This window comes from Canis lupus, chromosome 17 (assembly GCF_011100685.1).
Source record: "Canis lupus familiaris isolate Mischka breed German Shepherd chromosome 17, alternate assembly UU_Cfam_GSD_1.0, whole genome shotgun sequence".
In the NCBI taxonomy this organism is placed as follows: domain Eukaryota; kingdom Metazoa; phylum Chordata; class Mammalia; order Carnivora; family Canidae; genus Canis; species Canis lupus.
The window spans coordinates 37,974,907-37,996,593 of record NC_049238.1 but is presented as its reverse complement, the minus strand read 5'-3'; the positions used below and the strand labels follow the sequence as shown (position 1 = coordinate 37,996,593).

Sequence of the window (21,687 nt, the reverse complement as noted above, 5' to 3'; positions counted from 1 at the left end):
CCATGTCTAGGTCTTCCTCTGTGAGATTTCTGTTCATGTCTTTTGCCCATTTCATGATTGGATTGTTTGTTTCTTTGCTGTTGAGTTTAATAAGTCTTTTATAGATCTTGGATACTAGCCCTTAATCTGATATATCATTTGCAAATATCTTCTCCAATTCTGTAGGTTGTCTTGTAGTTTTTTAAAAAAGATTTATTTATTCATGAGAGACCCACAGAGAGACAGAGGCAGAGACACAGGCAGAAGGAGAAGCAGGCTATATGCGGGGAGCCCGATGTGGGACTTCCCGGGTCTCTAGGATCACACCCCGGGTGATGGCGTTGCTAAACCGCTAAGCCACCAGGGCTGCCCTGTCTTGTAGTTTTGTTGACAGTTTCTTTTACTGTACAGAAGCTTTTTATCTTGATGAAGTCCCAATAATTCATTTTTTGTTTTTGTTTCCTTTGCCTTCGTGGATGTATCTTGCAAGAAGTTGCTGTGGCCAAGTTCAAAAAGGGTGTTGCCTGTGTTCTCCTCTAGGATTTTGATGGAATCTTGTCTCCCATTTAGATCTTTCATCCATTTTGAGTTTATCTTTGTGTATCGTGTAAGAGAATGGTCTAGTTTCATTCTTCTATGTGTGGCTTTCCAATTTTCCCAGCACCATTTATTGAAGAGACTGTCCTTTTTCCAGTGGATAGTCTTTCCTGCTTTGTCAAATATTAGTTGACCATAGAGTTGAGAGTCCACTTCTGGATTCTCTATTCTGTTCCATTGATCTATGTGTCTGTTTTTGTGCCAGTACCACACTGTCTTGATGACCACAGCTTTGTAGTACAACTTGAAATCCGGCATCGTGATACCCCCAGCTATTGTTTTCTTTTTTAATATTCCCCTATTTGGGCTCTTTTCTGATTCCATACAAATCTTACAATAAATTGTTCCAACTCTCTTAAGAAAGTCCATGGGATTTTGATAGGGATTCCACTAAATGTGTAAATTTCCCTGGGTAACATTGACATTTTCACAATATTAATTCTTCCAATCCATGAGCATGGAATATTTTTCCATCTCTTTGTGTCTTCCTCAATTTCTTTCAGAAGTGTTCTGCAGTTTTTAGGGTATAGATCCTTTACCTCTTTGGTTAGGTTTATTCCTAGGTATCTTAATGCTTTTGGGTGCAATTGTAAATGAGATTGACTCCTTAATTTATCTTTCTTCAGTTTCATTGTTAGTGTATAGAAATGCCACTGATTTCTGGGCATTGGTTTTGTATCCTGCCGCACTGCCGAATTGCTGTATGAGTTCCAGCAATCTTGGGGTGGAATGTTTTGGGTTTTCTATGTAGAGTATCATGTCATCTGTGAAGAGGGAGAGTTTGACTTCTTTGCCAATTTGAATGCCTTTTATTTCTTTTTGTTCTCTGATTGCTGAGGCTAGGACTTCCAGTACTATGTTGAATAGCAGTAGTGAGAGTGGACATCCCTGTTCTCAGGGGAAGATCCCCTGATCTTAGGGGAAAGGCTCTCAGTGTTTCCCCACTGAGAATGATATTTGCTGTGGGCTTTTCATAGATGGCTTTTAAGATGTTGAGGAATGTTCCCTCTATCCCTACACTCTGAAGGTTTTGATGAGGAATGGATGCTGTATATTGTCAAATGCTTTCTCTGCATCTATTGAGAGGATCATATTTTTTTCTCTTGTTAATATGATCTATCACATTGATTGCTTTAAGAGTGTTGAACCAGCCTTACATTCCGGGAATGAACCCCACTTGGTCATGGTGAATAATCTTCTTAATGTACCGTTGGATCCTATGGCTAGTATCTCATTGAGAATTTTTGCTTGTGTTCATCAGGGATATTGGTCTATAATCCTCCTTTTTGGTGGGGTCTTTGGTTTTGGAATCATGGTGATACTGACCTCATAGAATGACTTTGGAAATACTGCATCTCTTTCTATCTTCCCGAACAGCTTTAGTAGAATAGGTATGGTTTCTTCTTTAAAAATTTGTTAGAATTGCCCTGGGAAGCCATCTGGCCCTGGACTTTTGTGTTTTGAGAGGTTTTTGATGACTGCTTTAATTTCCTCCCTGGTTATTGGCCTGTTCAGGTTTTCTATTTCTTCTTGTTCCAGTTTGGTAGTTTTCAGTTTTCCAGAAATGCATCCATTTCTTCTTGATTGCTTAATTTATTGTTGTCTAGCTGCTCACAATACATTTTTAAAATCGTTTGTATTTCCTTGGTATTGGTGGTGATCTCCCCTTTCTCATTCATGATTTTATTAATTTGAATCTTTTTTCTCTTCTTTCTAATAAGGCTGGCTAATGGTTTATCTATCTTATTAATTCTTTTTTTTTTATCTTATTCTTTCAAGGAACCAACTCCTGGGATCCCTGGGTGGCGCAGTGGTTTGGCGCCTGCCTTTGGCCCAGGGCGTTATCCTGGAGACCAGGGATCGAATCCCACGTCGGGCTCCCGGTGCATGGAGCCTGCTTCTCCCTCTGCCTGTGTCTCTGCCTCTCTCTCTCTCTCTGTGTGACTATCATAAATAAAAAGAAAAAGAAATAAAAAAAGAACCAACTCCTGGTTATGTTAATCTGTTCCACAGTTCTTCTGGTCTCTATTTCATTGAGTTCTGCTCGAATCTTTATTAACTTCTTCTGCTGGGTGAAGGTTTTATTTGCTCTTCCTTCTCCAGCTCCTTTAGGTGCAAGGTTAGATTTTGCATTTGAGTTCTTTCCAGTTTTTGGATGGATGCTTGTATTGCAATGTATTTCCCCCTCAGGACTGCTTTTGCTGTATCCCAAAGATTTTGAATGGTTGTATCTTCATTCTCATTAGTAATTGAGGCAAGTATGAAACTTCTAGATTTAAGTTCTTCTGTGTGTGTCTATGTGTGTGCACATCTCTGTGTGTGTATGTTGTAGTTTTATTGAAGTATACTTGGCGCGCAGTGCTTACGATGGTTTCAGGTGTACAACATAGCGATTTGACATGTCTATGTGCTATGTTATGTCACCGCAAGTGTAGTTACCATCTGTCCCCATACAACGCTATTACGAAATATTTGAATATATTCCTTGTGCTGTACCCTTCATCCAGGTTACTTGTTTTTGTTCATTCCATATATCTCCCACTCTCCTTCGTGAATTTTTCCCATCCTCCGATGATCCTCTTTCTGTCTGGCCACCAACAGTGTGTTCTCTGTATTCATGGTCTTTGCCCTTTCTGTTCTGGGTTTATTGTTTGTTTGTTTGGTTTCTAGACTCCACATATAAATGAAATCATATGGTATCTATCTTTCTTTGACTTATTTCACTTAACATTAGATTTTATAGGACCATTCATGTTGTTGCAAATAACAAGATGTCTTTCTTTGGCAGACTAATATTCCAGTGTATATAAATAAATAAGTGTGTGTGTGTATGTATCTAGTATTACTTTTTAACAAAATTAGGACCTCATATCTGCTATGAATTTACAAAATATATTTGGGTGCTTGAACAAACAAATTTACTAATCGTTTACAGCCATATTTCCTAGCAGGTATAGAATGCTCTCCAGATAACACAGCAATAGAACAATTAGTGTAATTGAGAAAGAAGAAATTCAGAGAGAAGGAAAATAAAAAATAATAAATTCAGAATAGCACCATCAGGTACCACTTCTCCTATCAAAAATATAGCAAAAGTTGTTTGCTTCAAAATGTATTCGGCTTGGATTGTCACAAATATGCCTCAATTTTCTGACTCTGAAGAGGGGTGGGGATGAGATACAAGGGAGCTCTCCCTCCAGCCTGTTGCTCAGAGAGCACTTGCATCACCTCCGTTCTTGAGCTGCTTCTGCCCCGCAAAGGCTGCTGCAGCTGATGGGGCTGTAACATGGGCCAGAGCACTCAGCTGCACATTACTGCCCTGGGTTCTCCAACATCTGCCACTGACGCCAACTCAGACACTCTGCGGCGCCTGCTCCCCACTCAAGGAACACATTGGGCAGTGGTGACAGGACAAACAGAGAGGTTTGTGTTCAGGGCTGAACCACTGTGGGAGGATCTTGTATACCTTGCCCGCAGTAATAAACTCCAGCATCATCAGCCTCCACTCTGCTGATTCTCAGGGTGAAATCTGTCCCTGACCCGCTGCCACTGAACCTGTCTGGGACCCCAGGGTCTCTGTTGGAGACCTTATAGATCAAACGCTGTGGAGACTGGCCTGGCTTCTGTCGGAACCAATTCAAATACGTGTTTCCATCACTGTGCAGGAGGCTCTGACTGGCCTTACAGGAGATGGAGGCAGTCTCTCCAGGGCTGACAGACAGGGACAGTGGGGTCTGTGTCATGACAATATCCCCACTGGATCCTAAAATTATGAGAGATAAGTTCAAGTTGTGTTAGAAACAGTATAAGACATTTCAATCATTTTGGGTTTTGTATATTTTAGGCTAAATCATATTTTGATTTTGATTTATATTTTAAATCTATTCAATTATCATGGAAAACCCAAGATAGCAAGACAGAGTGACTTCTTTCTTCTTTAGCATCTCACTAAAGTACTGTTCATCAAATATTTTATATTCTTCTTAATTCTCACAGTCTAAAAATTAAATTCCCCTCATTGGAGGGCAATCTGTCCCATGCACAGAATACACAGGGAGAGAAACAGCACCAGGGGAGCTGACCATCCACGCCCCCATGTCTTTCCTCATCTCCGCCCTGTCCTTACCTGGGATCCAGAGCATCAGCAGCCCCAGGAGCTGAGAAGGGAACCTCATCTTGAGAAGCTGAGCTGAGGAGCCCTAGTAAGTAAAGACAAGCCTAGAGCTGACCTTTATCTCAGACTTTCAAGGGAAGGTCCTCCCCAGGGGACAATATGCAAATCCCCTGGTGGGTGTGGCAGAGTGGAAAGAGGCACAGGCAGGTGCAGGTCCCTCTCCTGCCAGTGTAGTAGCTTAAAAGGTCTTCTGTGCTGGGAGGAAAGCTAACAGAGACAAATTCTTTACTGCCTGAGTAGGAAGGAGGATCGAAGGGGAAAGTCAGGATCTGTGGGAAGACAGTGCTCAGAGTCCTGCCCTTCTGTGAAACCAGCAGAGACGTGAAGGTGTAGTGGCCAGTGTCCATTTCTGGCAGGTGAAAGGCCCTCCTGCTTGGATTCCTGTCTGCTAAGGTCCCAGGGGAAACAGCTGACACTCCCAACTGCAGCTGAGTGGCGGAGGATCTCCAAATCACGGGAAGAACTGGAGATAGTTCTAGGGTCTATGGGGTCTCCTGTTTCCAGACTGATGGTTTAAGACTGTCTAACAATGATTTAAAATAAACTCACCCTGGGACCCTGTGAATTATGCTCTATGAGAAGATGAAAGTAAAAACACCCTGTCAAGGAGGAAGATTCTCTCACTTACAGGAAGAGAACTAATAATCACATGGAAGAGAATAGGGAAGACGACCGTATTTTATGCTTCATGTAATGAGTATGATTTGTGGTAACCCTTTTTTACTGTCTGGAGTGTATCTTGTCACACTTCTCTCTCCTTCCCCAGATAAAGATAGATCGATTGATTGATCGATCGATAGACACACACACATGCCGTGTGGTATATATGAGACCCTTCATTACAACAGTGACAGAACCTGATGATTCTTCATGTGTCTGCTTGACGTTATCATATTGAGATATTTGTGAGAATTGTGTCAACCTCAAGTTACCTCCCAATTAAAGTCACTGTCCTCAAACAAAATCCTGGAGAAACTGAAAGCATAGAGTTTGTAGTTCTACTGAGTCTCAGGTAATTAAAAGCCAAAGTCATACTGAATTGAAAAATAACTGATAAATACAATTCCAGGTGTGATTACACAGAAAAGCTCAGGCTCTGTATCTCCTAGGATATCTTCCAAGAGTAAGATTTTGTACTGAGAGTGGAATAGCTATTGTGTAAAAATGCTGTGGAGAGCAAATCCTGAACTCTGTGGAGAGTCCCAGGTGCTCACGACAAATTGAGATAGGAGTATAATAGCCCAAGTCCCATAATTTCTTAGGTGTCACTCTATTTACTTTTTCTTATGTTTTCTTCCTTGATCCATGTTATAAGCTAGCCAATGCAATCCTGAATCTTCCTCTTTAAATTTTCAGCCTCAATGTCCACAATAGCCAGACAGTGGAAGGAGTCTAGGTGTCCATCGAATTGAATGAATAAAGAAGCTGTGGTCTGTGTATACAATGGAATATTACTCGGCCATTAGAAATGAGAAATACCCACCATTTGCTTCGAGTTGGATGGAACTGGAGGGTATTATGCTGAGTGAAATAAGTCAAACAGAGAAGGACAAACATTATATGGTCTCATTCTTTTGGGGAATATAAAAAATAGTGAAAGGGAATAAAGGGGAAAGGAGAGAAAATGAGAGAAAATATCAGTGAGGGTAACAGAACATGAGAGACTCCTAATTCTGGGAATAGAACAAGGGGTGGTGGAAAGGGAGGTGGGCAGGCGGTGGGGGTGACTGGGTGACGGGCACTGAGAGGGGCACTTGATGGGATGAGCATTGGATGTTATGCTATATGTTGGCAAATTAAACTCCAATTTAAAAAAAATTTCAGTCTTCCTAATGAATCCTATTAGTGAATGAATTCAGAAAGATAAGCCACAATAATGAAAAATATCAGGACAAAGACAAAAAGGATAATACAAGACAATATTATAAATGTTAAGGTGAGTGTCATAATATTCATAACCCATGTTAAGTGAAGAATCACATTGTGTAACACTATTTCTCAACTGTACTTCAAAAACGAATCACATTACACATTTTTATGTGAAAGCTCAGCGTGTGGAAATATGGCTGCAAATTATTCATCTGTCATGGTTTTTTTTTTACTTACTGTATATCAGTTTTGAAAATGTTTTTCCAAATTATTTTTAGAATGTTTGAATTTGGAATATTACTATTTGCTACAGAAATTAACATGAAAACTTAAAAAGTCTTTTCTGCTTGGTTGCCTGTCTCATAATTTTTAAAAATTATCTAAAATATCTCGAAAATGCAAAATCTTAGAAAGATTATTTCTTGACAGTAAAGGCTTTGAAATTTTCCAGTATGACCTGTACACTGAACAAGGAGTATTCTTAGTTCCAAACAGGAATCCGCGTCTCTACATGTTTACACTCTATTTTGTACCCTGGACAATAAAACTGACCCCAGCAAAGCTGGACGCTACAACTTCACAGAAAGAATAACATTTGTAAGGGATGTAAGCAGAAACTCTGTGAGGTCCAGGTGGGGAACGGGGCTCTAGAGGTCTCTAATCTAAGCACCATCAACTGAATTAGCAAGGAGTTTTGCAGGTGGATTTTATGGCACTGTTGTCTCTGTGCGAGAGGCTGTTCATCTGGGTCCATAAAAGTGGAAGTCAGTGTGTGATTTGTGTACCTTGAGAAGATTCTCTTTTTGGTGCAACTGTGAACCCATTATCCTGGGATCAGAGTGTGTGGGATAGGAAGTGTGATGCTGTTATATATTCTGTAGACTTTGACCTATAAATTTTATCAAGCCAGATGCTCAAACTATGGTGCTTTGGTGAAGATGAGACAAACACAGAAGCTTGTTTCCTGACTAACCTAAATGGAAGTTCTTTCTGATAAAAGGCGAGCTTTTTTTTTTTTTTAATTTTTTTATTGGGACTCAATTTGCCGGCAGATAGCATATCACCCAGTTCTCATCCCATCAAGTCCCCCCTCAGTGCCCGTCACCCAGTCACCCCATCCCCCTGCCCACATCCCCTCCCACTACCCCTTGTTCGTTTCCCAGAGTTAAAGTCTCTTGTGTTCTGTCACCATCACTGATATTTCCCACTCATTTTCTCTCTCTTCCCCTCCATCCCTTTCCCTATTTTTTATATTCCCCAAATGAATGAGACCATATAATGTTCAAGCTCTTCAAGGTGGCCTGGAGGCCCGAGGTTGAGAAGGACTAGCCCATCAGGGTCTCCTTGTCTGATGGGAGAGATGAAGGGACCGCTCCCAATACCATTTTTAGGAGGGGGTTCCCAGGCTTCCCTCCACATGTGTGATGCTTTGCTAGAGGAGCTCACAGAACTGAGAGAAACACTTATTTATGTTTACCAGTTTATTCAAGGATATGATAAAGATACAGATGAAGAGCTAGATGGAGATACATAGGGTGAGGTCTGGGAGGGTCCTGTGTACAGCAGCTTCTGTCCTTGTGGAGATGGAGTGCATCTCTTTCTCTCTGTGGATTGTTCATCTGTGTGGAAGCTCTCTAAACCTTGCACTCTTGAGACTCGTGGAGGCTTGCTTACCTAGACATGATCGATTATTATCTATGTGTCAAGCTCCTCTCCCCTTACTGGATGGGAAATGGGGCAGCAAATTCCATGGTTCTAATCATGGCTTGGTCTTTCTGGTGACCAGTGCCCATCCTGGAGCCCATTCAGGGGCAATCTCACAGAATGAAAGATTCTCTAGAGCTTTTATCTCCTAGGAAATTATAAGCGTTTTAGGAGCTCTGTCAGGGGCTGGGAGCAGAGACCAATCTCTATATTTTCTCGTATGTCACAGACATAAATCAGAAATTCTGGAGGACCACCATTGTTTCAGAGGCTGGGGAATTCAAGCAGGTTCTAAAGCCTTGCATCCTATCTAACTCCCACTCTGACCTCTAGGGTCTCCTGTGGATCAAGGACAGTGGACACGATGTGGATTTCTTCCCAGCCTGGACGTCAGCCTGATATGGCTGCAAGTGTTCCTATCTGCAGCACTGACCCTTGTCCCACAGAGCTGCAGTTCTCATACAAACCTCCTCTGAGGGTGATTAGCTGCCCTAGGCTGCCTCCCCAGATTTTGGAGGCAATGCTCTGATTTTATGAAGATGGGGGTTTTTATTAGAATTACATGTTCAAGCACTTTTCTATGTTTTCCTTGAAGATTAGAGCCAATATACTTGGTTTCCTCCCTTTATATTTCTCTCCAAAGCAAGGTTCCAGGTCATTTTCCAGACTGCTGTTTCCTTATTTCCCAGTGGATACTCCCTGATGATTCTCATAAAGTACTGATGTGGAAGGCTCCTAGATTGTGGCTTTTAAATTTTCTTTTGTTTCATTTTACAGTGACCTAATCATTGTATAATGGAGGGGTTTGGAAATTAATGCTCTTAGGATTGTTTCCATGATCAGAAGAAAAGAGAATGAGAGCGAGATATGCTTTCCTGGATCTGATCTTCCTACCCTGTACTCATATCTCAATATTTTCTTCTGTAAGTTTAAAGTCGTGTTTTGAAAAGTGAGTTTCATGTATGAAGTAAGACAATTAAACTCATTTTTCCCCATACGGGGGTGACACATTGTCCCCAAATTATTTAAGTAGTTAATTCTTTCTCCAGAACACACACACACACACACACACACACTCACACACACACACACACAGACAGAAACATCTGAACTGAAATGACCACTAAAATCTATCCAAATGGTACACCACAGTTTGACTCAACAGAATGACACAACAAATGTTCTCCTCTGAGCAGTTCCATGACACTTAGGAAGGAGGCAAAATGTTCCTCTCCACATCAAGATAAATGGTCAGTTGTCAGGAGCCTGAAGAACAACTCAGATGTATCTGTAGTTTCCTCAGAGTGATGAAAAAGAACAGTACCAGTGAACATCATCTGAGCAGAAGGAGAGCAGGATGCGTATGTGGAATGAAGAGGTAAAGAAAAGATTTTGGAGGAGCAGACAGGCCAAGAGAAAAGTACATTTCTACCTGAAACTCTAGTATTTTGCTGTCAAGACCAGACTGGAACAATGCCTGAAGCTGCAAAATACCTGAGCTTTGCTCTCTCTTTCAATGCTGGATGGAGGAGAAAACAAGCAGAGATGGAAGGGAGAGAGCAAGTGGTTGAGGGAAAGACTATACTCTGTGTTAAGCAATCTAGCAGATTGATCATTAGGAGGATTCCAGAAAAGAATGTGGAGAAAACCTTGAACACCTGAAATTGTCCACAGTCTTTACTCTCTCTTCCACTCTTATCCCAGCAACTAAGTTCTCAAGGATTCATTAATCACAACCTATGAGCACACTCAGGCTCAATTCTTGGTGGTGCTGGGGGAAGGTAATGATGCAATATACGCGGATAGTTGGGGAGAAATGAAGACGAACTCAAGTCTATAACATTTTGATAAATAAAAAATTTGGTTGATCAAACACATAAAAATAAATAATGTCCAAGGAAATGACATTTCAGGGAAGGGCTATGTTTACTGAGAATAGCCAACGAGAAGGGGCAGCAATCCACAATGCTACAAGGTTTTACAGAAGTCGCTTCTACTGTAAGGTGGTCCAGCCACCAGTCCTTGATTTTCCATATCTCTCAATGATTTTGCAGTGTTTAATCTGCAGCCTCTAGAGTTATGTATGTGTCAAGATCTCAGTGTGTAAAGTGGCAGCAGAACCCTTCAAGTCCTCCCGCCCTCCGGGCCTGAAAGAAAGGGACTAGCAGGGATCTCCTTGTGTCAGAAAAGCAGGAAGAATTTTTATTGCAAAGAACAAAATTTCAGTAGCAGTAGAGTTGGAGGATAAGCAGTAGGGGTGTAGTGGGGAAGTCTTCCAGGTCCTAATTCTAAGCAAGTGTTTGTAATGCCTTTGTCCTTGGACCTCTGTGAGGTCAAATATAATCTGTCATACCTTCTTTAAGAATGTTTTTAAAAACAAAAAATAATAGAAAACCATAGGAATAGTAAGGAGACTAATTATATTCAAATATGAATATCAAAACACTTAAAAACTGTGACATAGTAATGTATTCTTTATTAATGCATGAAATAAAAGGTCCAGTTGCAAAAATAAAATTACTGTGTGTACAGACATTATCCAGTGTATAAGGAGACAAGTCACAGACTGGTAGAAAATATTTGCAAAAACACCTATGACAAAGGCTGTTACCTAAATTTACAAAGAACACTTAAAACTCAACAATAAGAAATAATCCAGGGATCCCTGGATGGCGCAGCGGTTTTGGCGCCTGCCTTTGGCCCAGGGCGCGATCCTGGAGACCCGCGATCGAATCCCACGTCGGGCTCCCGGTGCATGGAGCCTGCTTCTCCCTCTGCCTGTGTCTCTGCTTCTCTCTCTCTCTCTGTGACTATCATGATAAATAAAAAAATAAAAAAAAAGAAATATCCAATAAAAATGAGGCAAAGATCTGAACAGACACCTCATCAGAAAGGAGAAGACAGATATGAAACAAGACACAGAAAAGATGTTCCACATTGTGTGTTGTTAAGGAAATACAAATCAGAGATGCTATTCCCACTTATTGTTGTGGCCAAAATCTAGAACACAGCTCCAGATGCAGGTGAGCATGTTGAGGGACTCGAACAGGCATTCCCTGCTGCTGGAAATGCAAAAAGGGAGCAGCCATTTGGTCAAACAGTTGGCAATTTTCTTACAGAAACTAAACATACTCTTATCACACAATTCAGCAATCAGACTTTCGATTTATCCTATGGAGTTGAAAACTGATGTCTACAGAAAGACCTGCACACCAACATATATACAGATTTCTTCATAAGTATAATCCGTGTTGTAAACTCAGATATTCTTCCGAAGGAGAATGGATAAATAAACTATGATGCATCCAGACAATGAAAACTATTCAGCTCAAAAAGGCATAATCTACTGTCCATGGAAACAGCAAAATGTTGAGCGGTTGCCAGGGGCTAGAGGGGAAGAGGGATGAATAAGGTGAAATGGACAGTAATGGACATGACTTTAGATGAGGACAGATATATTTGATCATTGTTTTAATTGAGATCTACTCAAAGCACACATTTGAACAGAATATAAATTCAGATTCCTTTACAGGTATGACCATATTCGGTAAAAAATAATGTATTTGGTTAGTATTTTAACACTTTTTGCAAAATAGTACCAAATTTATCATTTCCAAAATAGTATTTAGGCGAAATGGCTTTAAAATGTTACTTTTGGGAAAAAATCTCACACCACTCTCTACCCAACATGTGGTATATGAACTACATTGTATGCTCTACATCTTTTTTTAATTTTTATTTATGATAGTCAGAGAGAGGAGAGAGAGAGAGAGAGGGGCAGAGACAGAAGCAGGCTCCATGCCCCGGAGCCTGATGTGGGATACGATCCCAGGTCTTCAGGATCACGCCCTGGGCCAAAGGCAGGCTCCAAACCGTTGCGCCACCCAGGGATCCTGTATGCTCTACATCTTAAGGTGTGTTGTATTTCAGAATCCTCTGTGAAATTCCAATAACTGCTTTTATTTTGTCTCAGAAAAAGATAATTGAGAGAAGTAAAATTTCTAGATTTAAGTTCTTTTATGTGTTTGTGCACACAAAGGACACACCTCTGTGTGTGTGTGTGTGTGTGTATGTCGTTGTTTTATTGAAGTATAGTTGGAACACTGGGCTACGTTGGTTTCAGGTGGACAGCATAGCGATTTGACATGTCTATGCGCTATGTTATGTCACTGCAACTGTAATTACCATCTGTCCCCCATACAACGCTATTATGAAATCCTTGATTATATTCCCTGCGCTGTACCCTTCATCCCTGTGCCTGTTTTTGTTCATTCCATATACCCTCCACTCTCCTGTCGTGAATTATTCCCATCCTCCCATCCTCTTTCTGTCTGGCCACCACCAGGTGTTCTCTGTATTCATGGGTCTTTTTCCATTTCTGTTCTGGGTTTCTTGTTTGTTTGATGTTTGTAGATTCCACATATAAATGAAATCATATGGTATCTGTCTTTCTTGTCTGACTGTTTTCACTTAACGTTAGACTCTCTAGGGACCATTTACGTTGTTGCAAAAACAAGTTAATTTGGGTGCTTGAACAAAAAAATTTACTAATTGTTCTTAGTCATATTTTCTGTGGGGAGGCAGGTAGAGAATGCTATCCAGAGAACACAGTAACAGAGCAATTAGTTAACTGAGAAAGAAGAAATTCAGAGAGTGGGAAAATAAAAAATAATAAATTCTGAAATATACCAATATTGTCCTATAAAAATATAGCAAAATTTATTTGCTTCAAAATGTATTCGACTTGGATTGTCACAAATATGCCTCAATTTACTGACTCTCAGGCTGACTAATGTAATAACCAAACAGAAGGAGAGAGGGGTGGGATGAGATACAACTGAGCTCTCCATCCAGCCTGTTGCTCAGAGAGCACTTGCATCTCACCTCCGTTCTTGAGCTGCTTCTGCCCTGCGAAGGCTGCTGCAGCTCATGGGGCTGTAACATGGGCCAGAGCACTCAGCTGCACATTACTGCCCTGGGTTCTCCAACTCTGCCACTGACGCCAACTCAGGACACTCTGCGGCGCCTGCTCCCCACTCAAGGAACACATTGGGCAGTGGTGACAGGCCAAACAGAGAGGTTTGTGTTCAGGCTGAACCACGTGGGAGGATCTTGTATACCTTGCCCGCAGTAATAAACTCCAGCATCATCAGCCTCCACTCTGCTGATTCTCAGGGTGAAATCTGTCCCTGACCCGCTGCCACTGAACCTGTCTGGGACCCAGGGTCTCTGTTGGAGACCTTATAGATCAACGCTGTGGAGACTGGCCTGGCTTCTGTTGGAACCAATACAAATAGGTGTTCCCATTACTGTGCAGGAGGCTCTGACTGGCCTTGCAGGAGATGGAGGCCGGCTCTCCAAGGGCTGACGGACAGGGACAGTGGGGTCTGTGTCATGACAATATCCCCACTGGATCCTAAAATAATGAGGAGATAAGTACAAGTTGTGTTAGAAACAGTATAAGACATTTCAATCATTTGGGTTTTGTATATTTAGGCTAAATCATATTTTGATTTTGATTTATATTTTAAATCTATTCAATTATCATGGAAAACCCAAGATAGCAAGACAGAGTGACTTCTTTCTTCCTTAGCATCTCACTAAGTACTGTTCATCAAATATTTTATATTCTTCTTAATTCTCACAGTCTAAAAATTAAATTCCCCCTGTTGGAGGGCCAATCTGTCCCATGCACAGAATACACAAGGAGAGAGAGGAAACAGCACCACGGGAGACTGACCATCCACGCACCCATTGTCTCTTCCTCATCCCCGCCCTGTCCTTACCTGGGATCCAGAGCATCAGCAGCCCAGGAGCTGAGAAGGGAACCTCATCTTGAGAAGCTGAGCTGAGGAGCCCTAGTAAGTAAAGACAAGCCTAGAGCTGACCTTTATCTCAGACTTTCAAGGGAAGGTCCTCCCCAGGGGACAATATGCAAATCCCCTGGTGGGGTGTGGCAGAGTGGAAAGAGGCACAGGCAGGTGCAGGTCCCTCTCCTGCCAGTGTAGTAGCTTAAAAGGTCTTCTGTGCTGGGAGGAAAGCTAACAGAGACAAATTCTTTACTGCCTGAGTAGGAAGAAGGATCGAATTGAGAAAGTCAAGATCTGTGGGAGACAGTGCTCAGAGTCCTGCCCTTCTGTGAAACCAGCAGAGACGTGAAGGTGTAGTGGCCAGTGTCCATTTCTGGCAGGTGAATGGCCCTTGCTTGAATTCCTGTCTGCAGGAAGGTCCCGGGGGAAACAGCTGACACTCCCAATGCAGCTGAGTGGCAGAGGATCTCCAAATCACGGGAAGAACTGGAGAGTTCTAGAGTCTATGGGGTCTCCTGTTTCCAGGCTGATGGTTTAAGACTGTTTAATAATGATTTAAAATAAAATCACCCTGGGACCTTCTGAATTATGCTCTATGAGAAGTTGAAAGCAAAAAACCTGCCAAGTAGGAAGATTCTCTCACTTACAGGAAGAGAACTAAGAGTCACATGGTAGAGAATATGAAAGAAGAGACAGAATTTAGGCTTCAGGTAATGAGAGATTTGTGGTAACCCCTTTTTTACAGTTTGGAGTGTATCCTGTCATATTTCTCTCCATTCCTCAGATAAAGATAGATAGATCTATTGATCGATTGACAGACACACACATGTCATGGTTATATATGAGACCCTTCAGTACAATAGAGACATACTGATGATTCTTCATGTGTCTGCTTGAGGTTATGTCATATTGAGTCATTCATGAAAATTGTGTCAACTTCAAATTACCTCCCAACTAAAGTCACTGTCCTCAAACAAAATCCTGGAGAAACTGAAGCATAGAGTTTATAGTTCTCTGAATCTCAGGTAATTAAAAGCCAAAGTCATACTGAATTGAAAAATAACTGATAAATACAATTCCAGGTGTGATTACGCAGAAAAGCTCAGGCTCTGTATCTCCTAGGAAATCTTCCAAGAGTAAGATTTTGTACTGAGAGTGGAATAGCTATTGTGTAAAAATGCTATGGAGAGCAAATCCCGAACTCTGCGGAGAGTCAGTTGCTCAGTTGCTCATGACAATTGAGATAATAGTAATACTCTTGAGTAAGAGTATAATAGCCCAAATACCATAATTTCTTACTTGTCACTTTATTTTCTTTTTCTTATGTTTTCTTTCCTTGATGTTATAAGTTAGCCAAAGCAATCTTCTTCCTCTTGAAAATTCCAGCCTCCCTAATGAACGCTGTTAGTGAATGAATTCAGAAAGACAAGCCACAATAATGAAAAATGCAGTATGAAGACAAAAAGGAAAATATAAGACAATATTATAAATGTTAAGGTGAGTGTCAAAATATTCATAACCCATGTTAAATAAAAAAAACATTATTTAACACTATTTGTCAACTAACTGTACTACAAAAAAATCAAATACACATTTTTTATGTGAAAGCTCAGTGTGTAGTAATATGGTGCAAATTATTCATCTGTCATGGTTTTTATTTTATTGTATATCAGTTTTGAAATGTTTTTTTTACAAAATTATTCTTTAGAATGTTTGAATTTGGAATATTACTATTTGCTGCAAAACTTAACATGAAACTTAAAAGGTTTTTTTCTGCTTGGTTGCTTGCCTCATAATTTCTTAAAATTATCTAAAATATCTCGAAAATGCAAAATCTTAGAAACATTATTTCTTGACAGTAAAGGCTTTGAAATTTTCCAGTATGACCTGTACACTGAACAAGGAGTATTCTTAGTTCCAAACAGGAATCCGCGTCTCTACATGTTTATACTCTATTTTGTACCCAGGATAATAAAACTGACCCCAGCAAAGCTGGACGCTACAACTTCACAGAAAGAATAACATTTGTAAGGGATGTAAGCAGAAACTCTGTGAGGTCCAGGTGGGGAACAGGGCTCTAGAGGTCTCTAACCTAAGCACCATCAACTGAATTAGCAAGGAGTTTTGCAGGTGGATTTTATGGCACTGTTGTCTTTGTGTGAGAGGCTGTTCATCTGGGTCCAAAAAAGTGGAAGTTAGTGTGTGATTTGTGTACCTTGGGAAGATTCTCTTTTTGGTGCAACTGTGAGCCCATTATTCTGGGGTCAGAGTGTGTGGGGTGGGAAGTGTGATGCTGTTATACATTCTGTAGACTTTGACCTATAATTTTTATCAAGCCAGACAGGTCAAACTACAGAGCTTTGGTGAAGATGAGACAAACACAGAAGCCTGTGTCCTGACTATTGCAGATGGGAGTTTTTCTGAAAAAGGCGAGCTTGTTTTTTCTTTTCAGTTTTTAAATTGGAATTCAATATTCCAACATAGAGCCTATCACCTAGTTTTCGTCCTGTCAAGTGCCTCCCTCAGTGCCCATCACCCAGTCACCCCATCCCCCCGCCCACCTCCCCTCCCACTACCCCTTGTTCATTTCCCAGAGTTAGGAGTCTCTCATGTTGTGTCATCTTCACTGATATTTCCCACTCATTTTCTCTCTTTTCCCCTCCATCCCTTTCACTATTTTTTATTTTCCCCCAAAGAATGAGACCATATAATGTTTGTCCTTCTCGGATTGATTTATTTCACTCAGTATAACACCCTCCAGTTCCATCCATGTTGAAGCAAATGGTAGGTATTTGTTGTTTCTAATGGCTGAGTAATATTCCATTGTATACATAGACCACATCTTCTTTATCCATTCATCTTTGATGGACACCGAGGCTCCTTCCACAGTTTGGCTATTGTGGACATTGCTGCTAGAAACAATGGGGGGCAGGTGTCCCGGTGTTTCACTGCACCTGTATCTTTGGGGTAAATCCCCAGGAGTGCAATTGCTGGGTCGTAGGGCAAATCTGTTTTTAACTCTTTGAGGAACCTCCACACAGTTTTCCAGAGTGGCTGCACCAGTTAACATTCCCACCAACAGTACTGGAGGGTGCCCCTTTCTCCACATCCTCTCCAACATTTGTTGTTTCCTGTCTTGTTAATTTTCCCCATTCTCACTGGTGTGAGGGGTATCTCATTGTGGTTGTGATCTGTATTTCCCTTATGGCTGGTGATGTGGAGCATTTTCTCATGTGCTTGTTGGCCATGTCTAGGTCTTCCTCTGTGAGATTTCTGTTCATGTCTTTTGCCCATTTCATGATTGGTTGTTTGTTTCTTTGCTGTTGAGTTTAATAAGTCTTTTATAGATCTTGGATACTAGCCCTTAATCTGATATATCATTTGCAAATATCTTCTCCAATTCTGTAGGTTGTCTTGTAGTTTTTTAAAAAGATTTATTTATTCATGAGAGACCCACAGAGAGACAGAGGCAGAGACACAGGCAGAAGGAGAAGCAGGCTATATGCGGGGAGCCCGATGTGGGACTTCCCGGGTCTCTAGGATCACACCCCGGGTGATGGCGTTGCTAAACCGCTAAGCCACCAGGCTGCCCTGTCTTGTAGTTTTGTTGACAGTTTCTTTTACTGTACAGAAGCTTTTTATCTTGATGAAGTCCCAATAATTCATTTTTTGTTTTTGTTTCCTTTGCCTTCGTGGATGTATCTTGCAAGAAGTTGCTGTGGCCAAGTTCAAAAAGGGTGTTGCTGTGTTCTCCTCTAGGATTTTGATGGAATCTTGTCTCCCATTTAGATCTTTCATCCATTTTGAGTTTATCTTTGTGTATCGTGTAAGAGAATGGTCTAGTTTCATTCTTCTATGTGTGGCTTTCCAATTTTCCCAGCACCATTTATTGAAGAGACTGTCCTTTTTCCAGTGGATAGTCTTTCCTGCTTGTCAAATATTAGTTGACCATAGAGTTGAGAGTCCACTTCTGGATTCTCTATTCTGTTCCATTGATCTATGTGTCTGTTTTTGTGCCAGTACCACACTGTCTTGATGACCACAGCTTTGTAGTACAACTTGAAATCCGGCATCGTGATACCCCCAGCTATTGTTTTCTTTTTTAATATTCCCCTATTTGGGCTCTTTTCTGATTCCATACAAATCTTACAATAAATTGTTCCAACTCTCTTAAGAAAGTCCATGGGATTTTGATAGGGATTCCACTAAATGTGTAAATTTCCCTGGGTAACATTGACATTTTCACAATATTAATTCTTCCAATCCATGAGCATGGAATATTTTTCCATCTCTTTGTGTCTTCCTCAATTTCTTTCAGAAGTGTTCTGCAGTTTTTAGGGTATAGATCCTTTACCTCTTTGGTTAGGTTTATTCCTAGGTATCTTAATGCTTTTGGGTGCAATTGTAAATGAGATTGACTCCTTAATTTATCTTTCTTCAGTTTCATTGTTAGTGTATAGAAATGCCACTGATTTCTGGGCATTGGTTTTGTATCCTGCCGCACTGCCGAATTGCTGTATGAGTTCCAGCAATCTTGGGGTGGAATGTTTTGGGTTTTCTATGTAGAGTATCATGTCATCTGTGAAGAGGGAGAGTTTGACTTCTTTGCCAATTTGAATGCCTTTTATTTCTTTTTGTTCTCTGATTGCTGAGGCTAGGACTTCCAGTACTATGTTGAATAGCAGTAGTGAGAGTGGACATCCCTGTTCTCAGGGGAAGATCCCCTGATCTTAGGGGAAAGGCTCTCAGTGTTTCCCCACTGAGAATGATATTTGCTGTGGGCTTTTCATAGATGGCTTTTAAGATGTTGAGGAATGTTCCCTCTATCCCTACACTCTGAAGGTTTTGATGAGGAATGGATGCTGTATATGTCAAATGCTTTCTCTGCATCTATTGAGAGGATCATATTTTTTTCTCTTGTTAATATGATCTATCACATTGATTGCTTTAAGAGTGTTGAACCAGCCTTACATTCCGGGAATGAACCCCACTTGGTCATGGTGAATAATCTTCTTAATGTACCGTTGGATCCTATGGCTAGTATCTCATTGAGAATTTTGCTTGTGTTCATCAGGGATATTGGTCTATAATCCTCCTTTTTGGTGGGGGTCTTTGGTTTTGGAATCATGGTGATACTGACCTCATAGAATGACTTTGGAAATACTGCATCTCTTTCTATCTTCCCGAACAGCTTTAGTAGAATAGGTATGGTTTCTTCTTTAAAAATTTGTTAGAATTGCCCTGGGAAGCCATCTGGCCCTGGACTTTTGTGTTTTGAGAGGTTTTTGATGACTGCTTTAATTTCCTCCCTGGTTATTGGCCTGTTCAGGTTTTCTATTCTTCTTGTTCCAGTTTGGTAGTTTTCAGTTTTCCAGAAATGCATCCATTTCTTCTTGATTGCTTAATTTATTGTTGTCTAGCTGCTCACAATACATTTTTAAAATCGTTTGTATTTCCTTGGTATTGGTGGTGATCTCCCCTTTCTCATTCATGATTTTATTAATTTGAATCTTTTTTCTCTCTTTCTAATAAGGCTGGCTAATGGTTTATCTATTATTAATTTTTTTTTATCTTATTCTTTCAAGGAACCAACTCCTGGGATCCCTGGGTGGCGCAGTGGTTTGGCGCCTGCCTTTGGCCCAGGGCGTTATCCTGGAGACCAGGGATCGAATCCCACGTCGGGCTCCCGGTGCATGGAGCCTGCTTCTCCCTCTGCCTGTGTCTCTGCCTCTCTCCTCTCTCTGTGTGACTATCATAAATAAAAAGAAAAAGAAATAAAAAAAGAACCAACTCCTGGTTATGTTAATCTGTTCCACAGTTCTTCTGGTCTCTATTTCATTGAGTTCTGCTCGAATCTTTATTAACTTCTTCTGCTGGGTGAAGGTTTTATTTGCTCTTCCTTCTCCAGCTCCTTTAGGTGCAAGGTTAGATTTTGCATTTGAGTTCTTTCCAGTTTTTGGATGGATGCTTGTATTGCAATGTATTTCCCCCTCAGGACTGCTTTTGCTGTATCCCAAAGATTTTGAATGGTTGTATCTTCATTCTCATTAGTAATTGAGGCAAGTATGAAACTTCTAGATTTAAGTTCTTCTGTGTGTGTCTATGTGTGTGCACATCTCTGTGTGTGTATGTTGTAGTTTTATTGAAGTATACTTGGCGCCAGTGCTTACGATGGTTTCAGGTGTACAACATAGCGATTTGACATGTCTATGTGCTATGTTATGTCACCGCAAGTGTAGTTACCATCTGTCCCCATACAACGCTATTACGAAATATTTGAATATATTCCTTGTGCTGTACCCTTCATCCAGGTTACTTGTTTTGTTCATTCCAATATCTCCCACTCTCCTTCGTGAATTTTTCCCATCCTCCGATGATCCTCTTTCTGTCTGGCCACCAACAGTGTGTTCTCTGTATTCATGGTCTTTGCCCTTTCTGTTCTGGGTTTATTGTTTGTTTGTTTGGTTTCTAGACTCCACATATAAATGAAATCATATGGTATCTATCTTTCTTTGACTTATTCACTTAACATTAGATTTTATAGGACCATTCATGTTGTTGCAAATAACAAGATGTCTTTCTTTGGCAGACTAATATTCCAGTGTATATAAATAAATAAGTGTGTGTGTATGTATCTAGTATACTTTTTAACAAAATTAGGACCTCATATCTGCTATGAATTTACAAAATATATTTGGGTGCTTGAACAAACAAATTTACTAATCGTTTACAGCCATATTTCCTAGCAGGTATAGAATGCTCTCCAGATAACACAGCAATAGAACAATTAGTGTAATTGAGAAAGAAGAAATTCAGAGAGAAGGAAAATAAAAAATAATAAATTCAGAATAGCACCATCAGGTACCACTTCTCCTATCAAAAATATAGCAAAAGTTGTTTGCTTCAAAATGTATTCGGCTTGGATTGTCACAAATATGCCTCAATTTTCTGACTCTGAAGAGGGGTGGGGATGAGATACAAGGGAGCTCTCCCTCCAGCCTGTTGCTCAGAGAGCACTTGCATCACCTCCGTTCTTGAGCTGCTTCTGCCCCGCAAAGGCTGCTGCAGCTGATGGGGCTGTAACATGGGCCAGAGCACTCAGCTGCACATTACTGCCCTGGGTTCTCCAACATCTGCCACTGACGCCAACTCAGACACTCTGCGGCGCCTGCTCCCCACTCAAGGAACACATTGGGCAGTGGTGACAGGACAAACAGAGAGGTTTGTGTTCAGGGCTGAACCACTGTGGAGGATCTTGTATACCTTGCCCGCAGTAATAAACTCCAGCATCATCAGCCTCCACTCTGCTGATTCTCAGGGTGAAATCTGTCCCTGACCCGCTGCCACTGAACCTGTCTGGGACCCCAGGGTCTCTGTTGGAGACCTTATAGATCAAACGCTGTGGAGACTGGCCTGGCTTCTGTCGGAACCAATTCAAATAGTGTTTCCATCACTGTGCAGGAGGCTCTGACTGGCCTTACAGGAGATGGAGGCAGTCTCTCCAGGGCTGACAGACAGGGACAGTGGGGTCTGTGTCATGACAATATCCCCACT

At 41.0% G+C, this 21,687-nt stretch overlaps 2 gene segments (V, D, J or C); both read right to left on the bottom strand.

Moving 5' to 3' along the window:
- Positions 1–21,687, bottom strand: part of LOC608379 — a 345,452-nt gene that overhangs the window by 63,800 nt on the left and 259,965 nt on the right.
- Positions 3,993–4,863, bottom strand: LOC119877168. The segment is given in 2 exon segments: positions 3,993–4,339; positions 4,703–4,863. Coding segments are annotated over 2 exon segments (381 nt in total).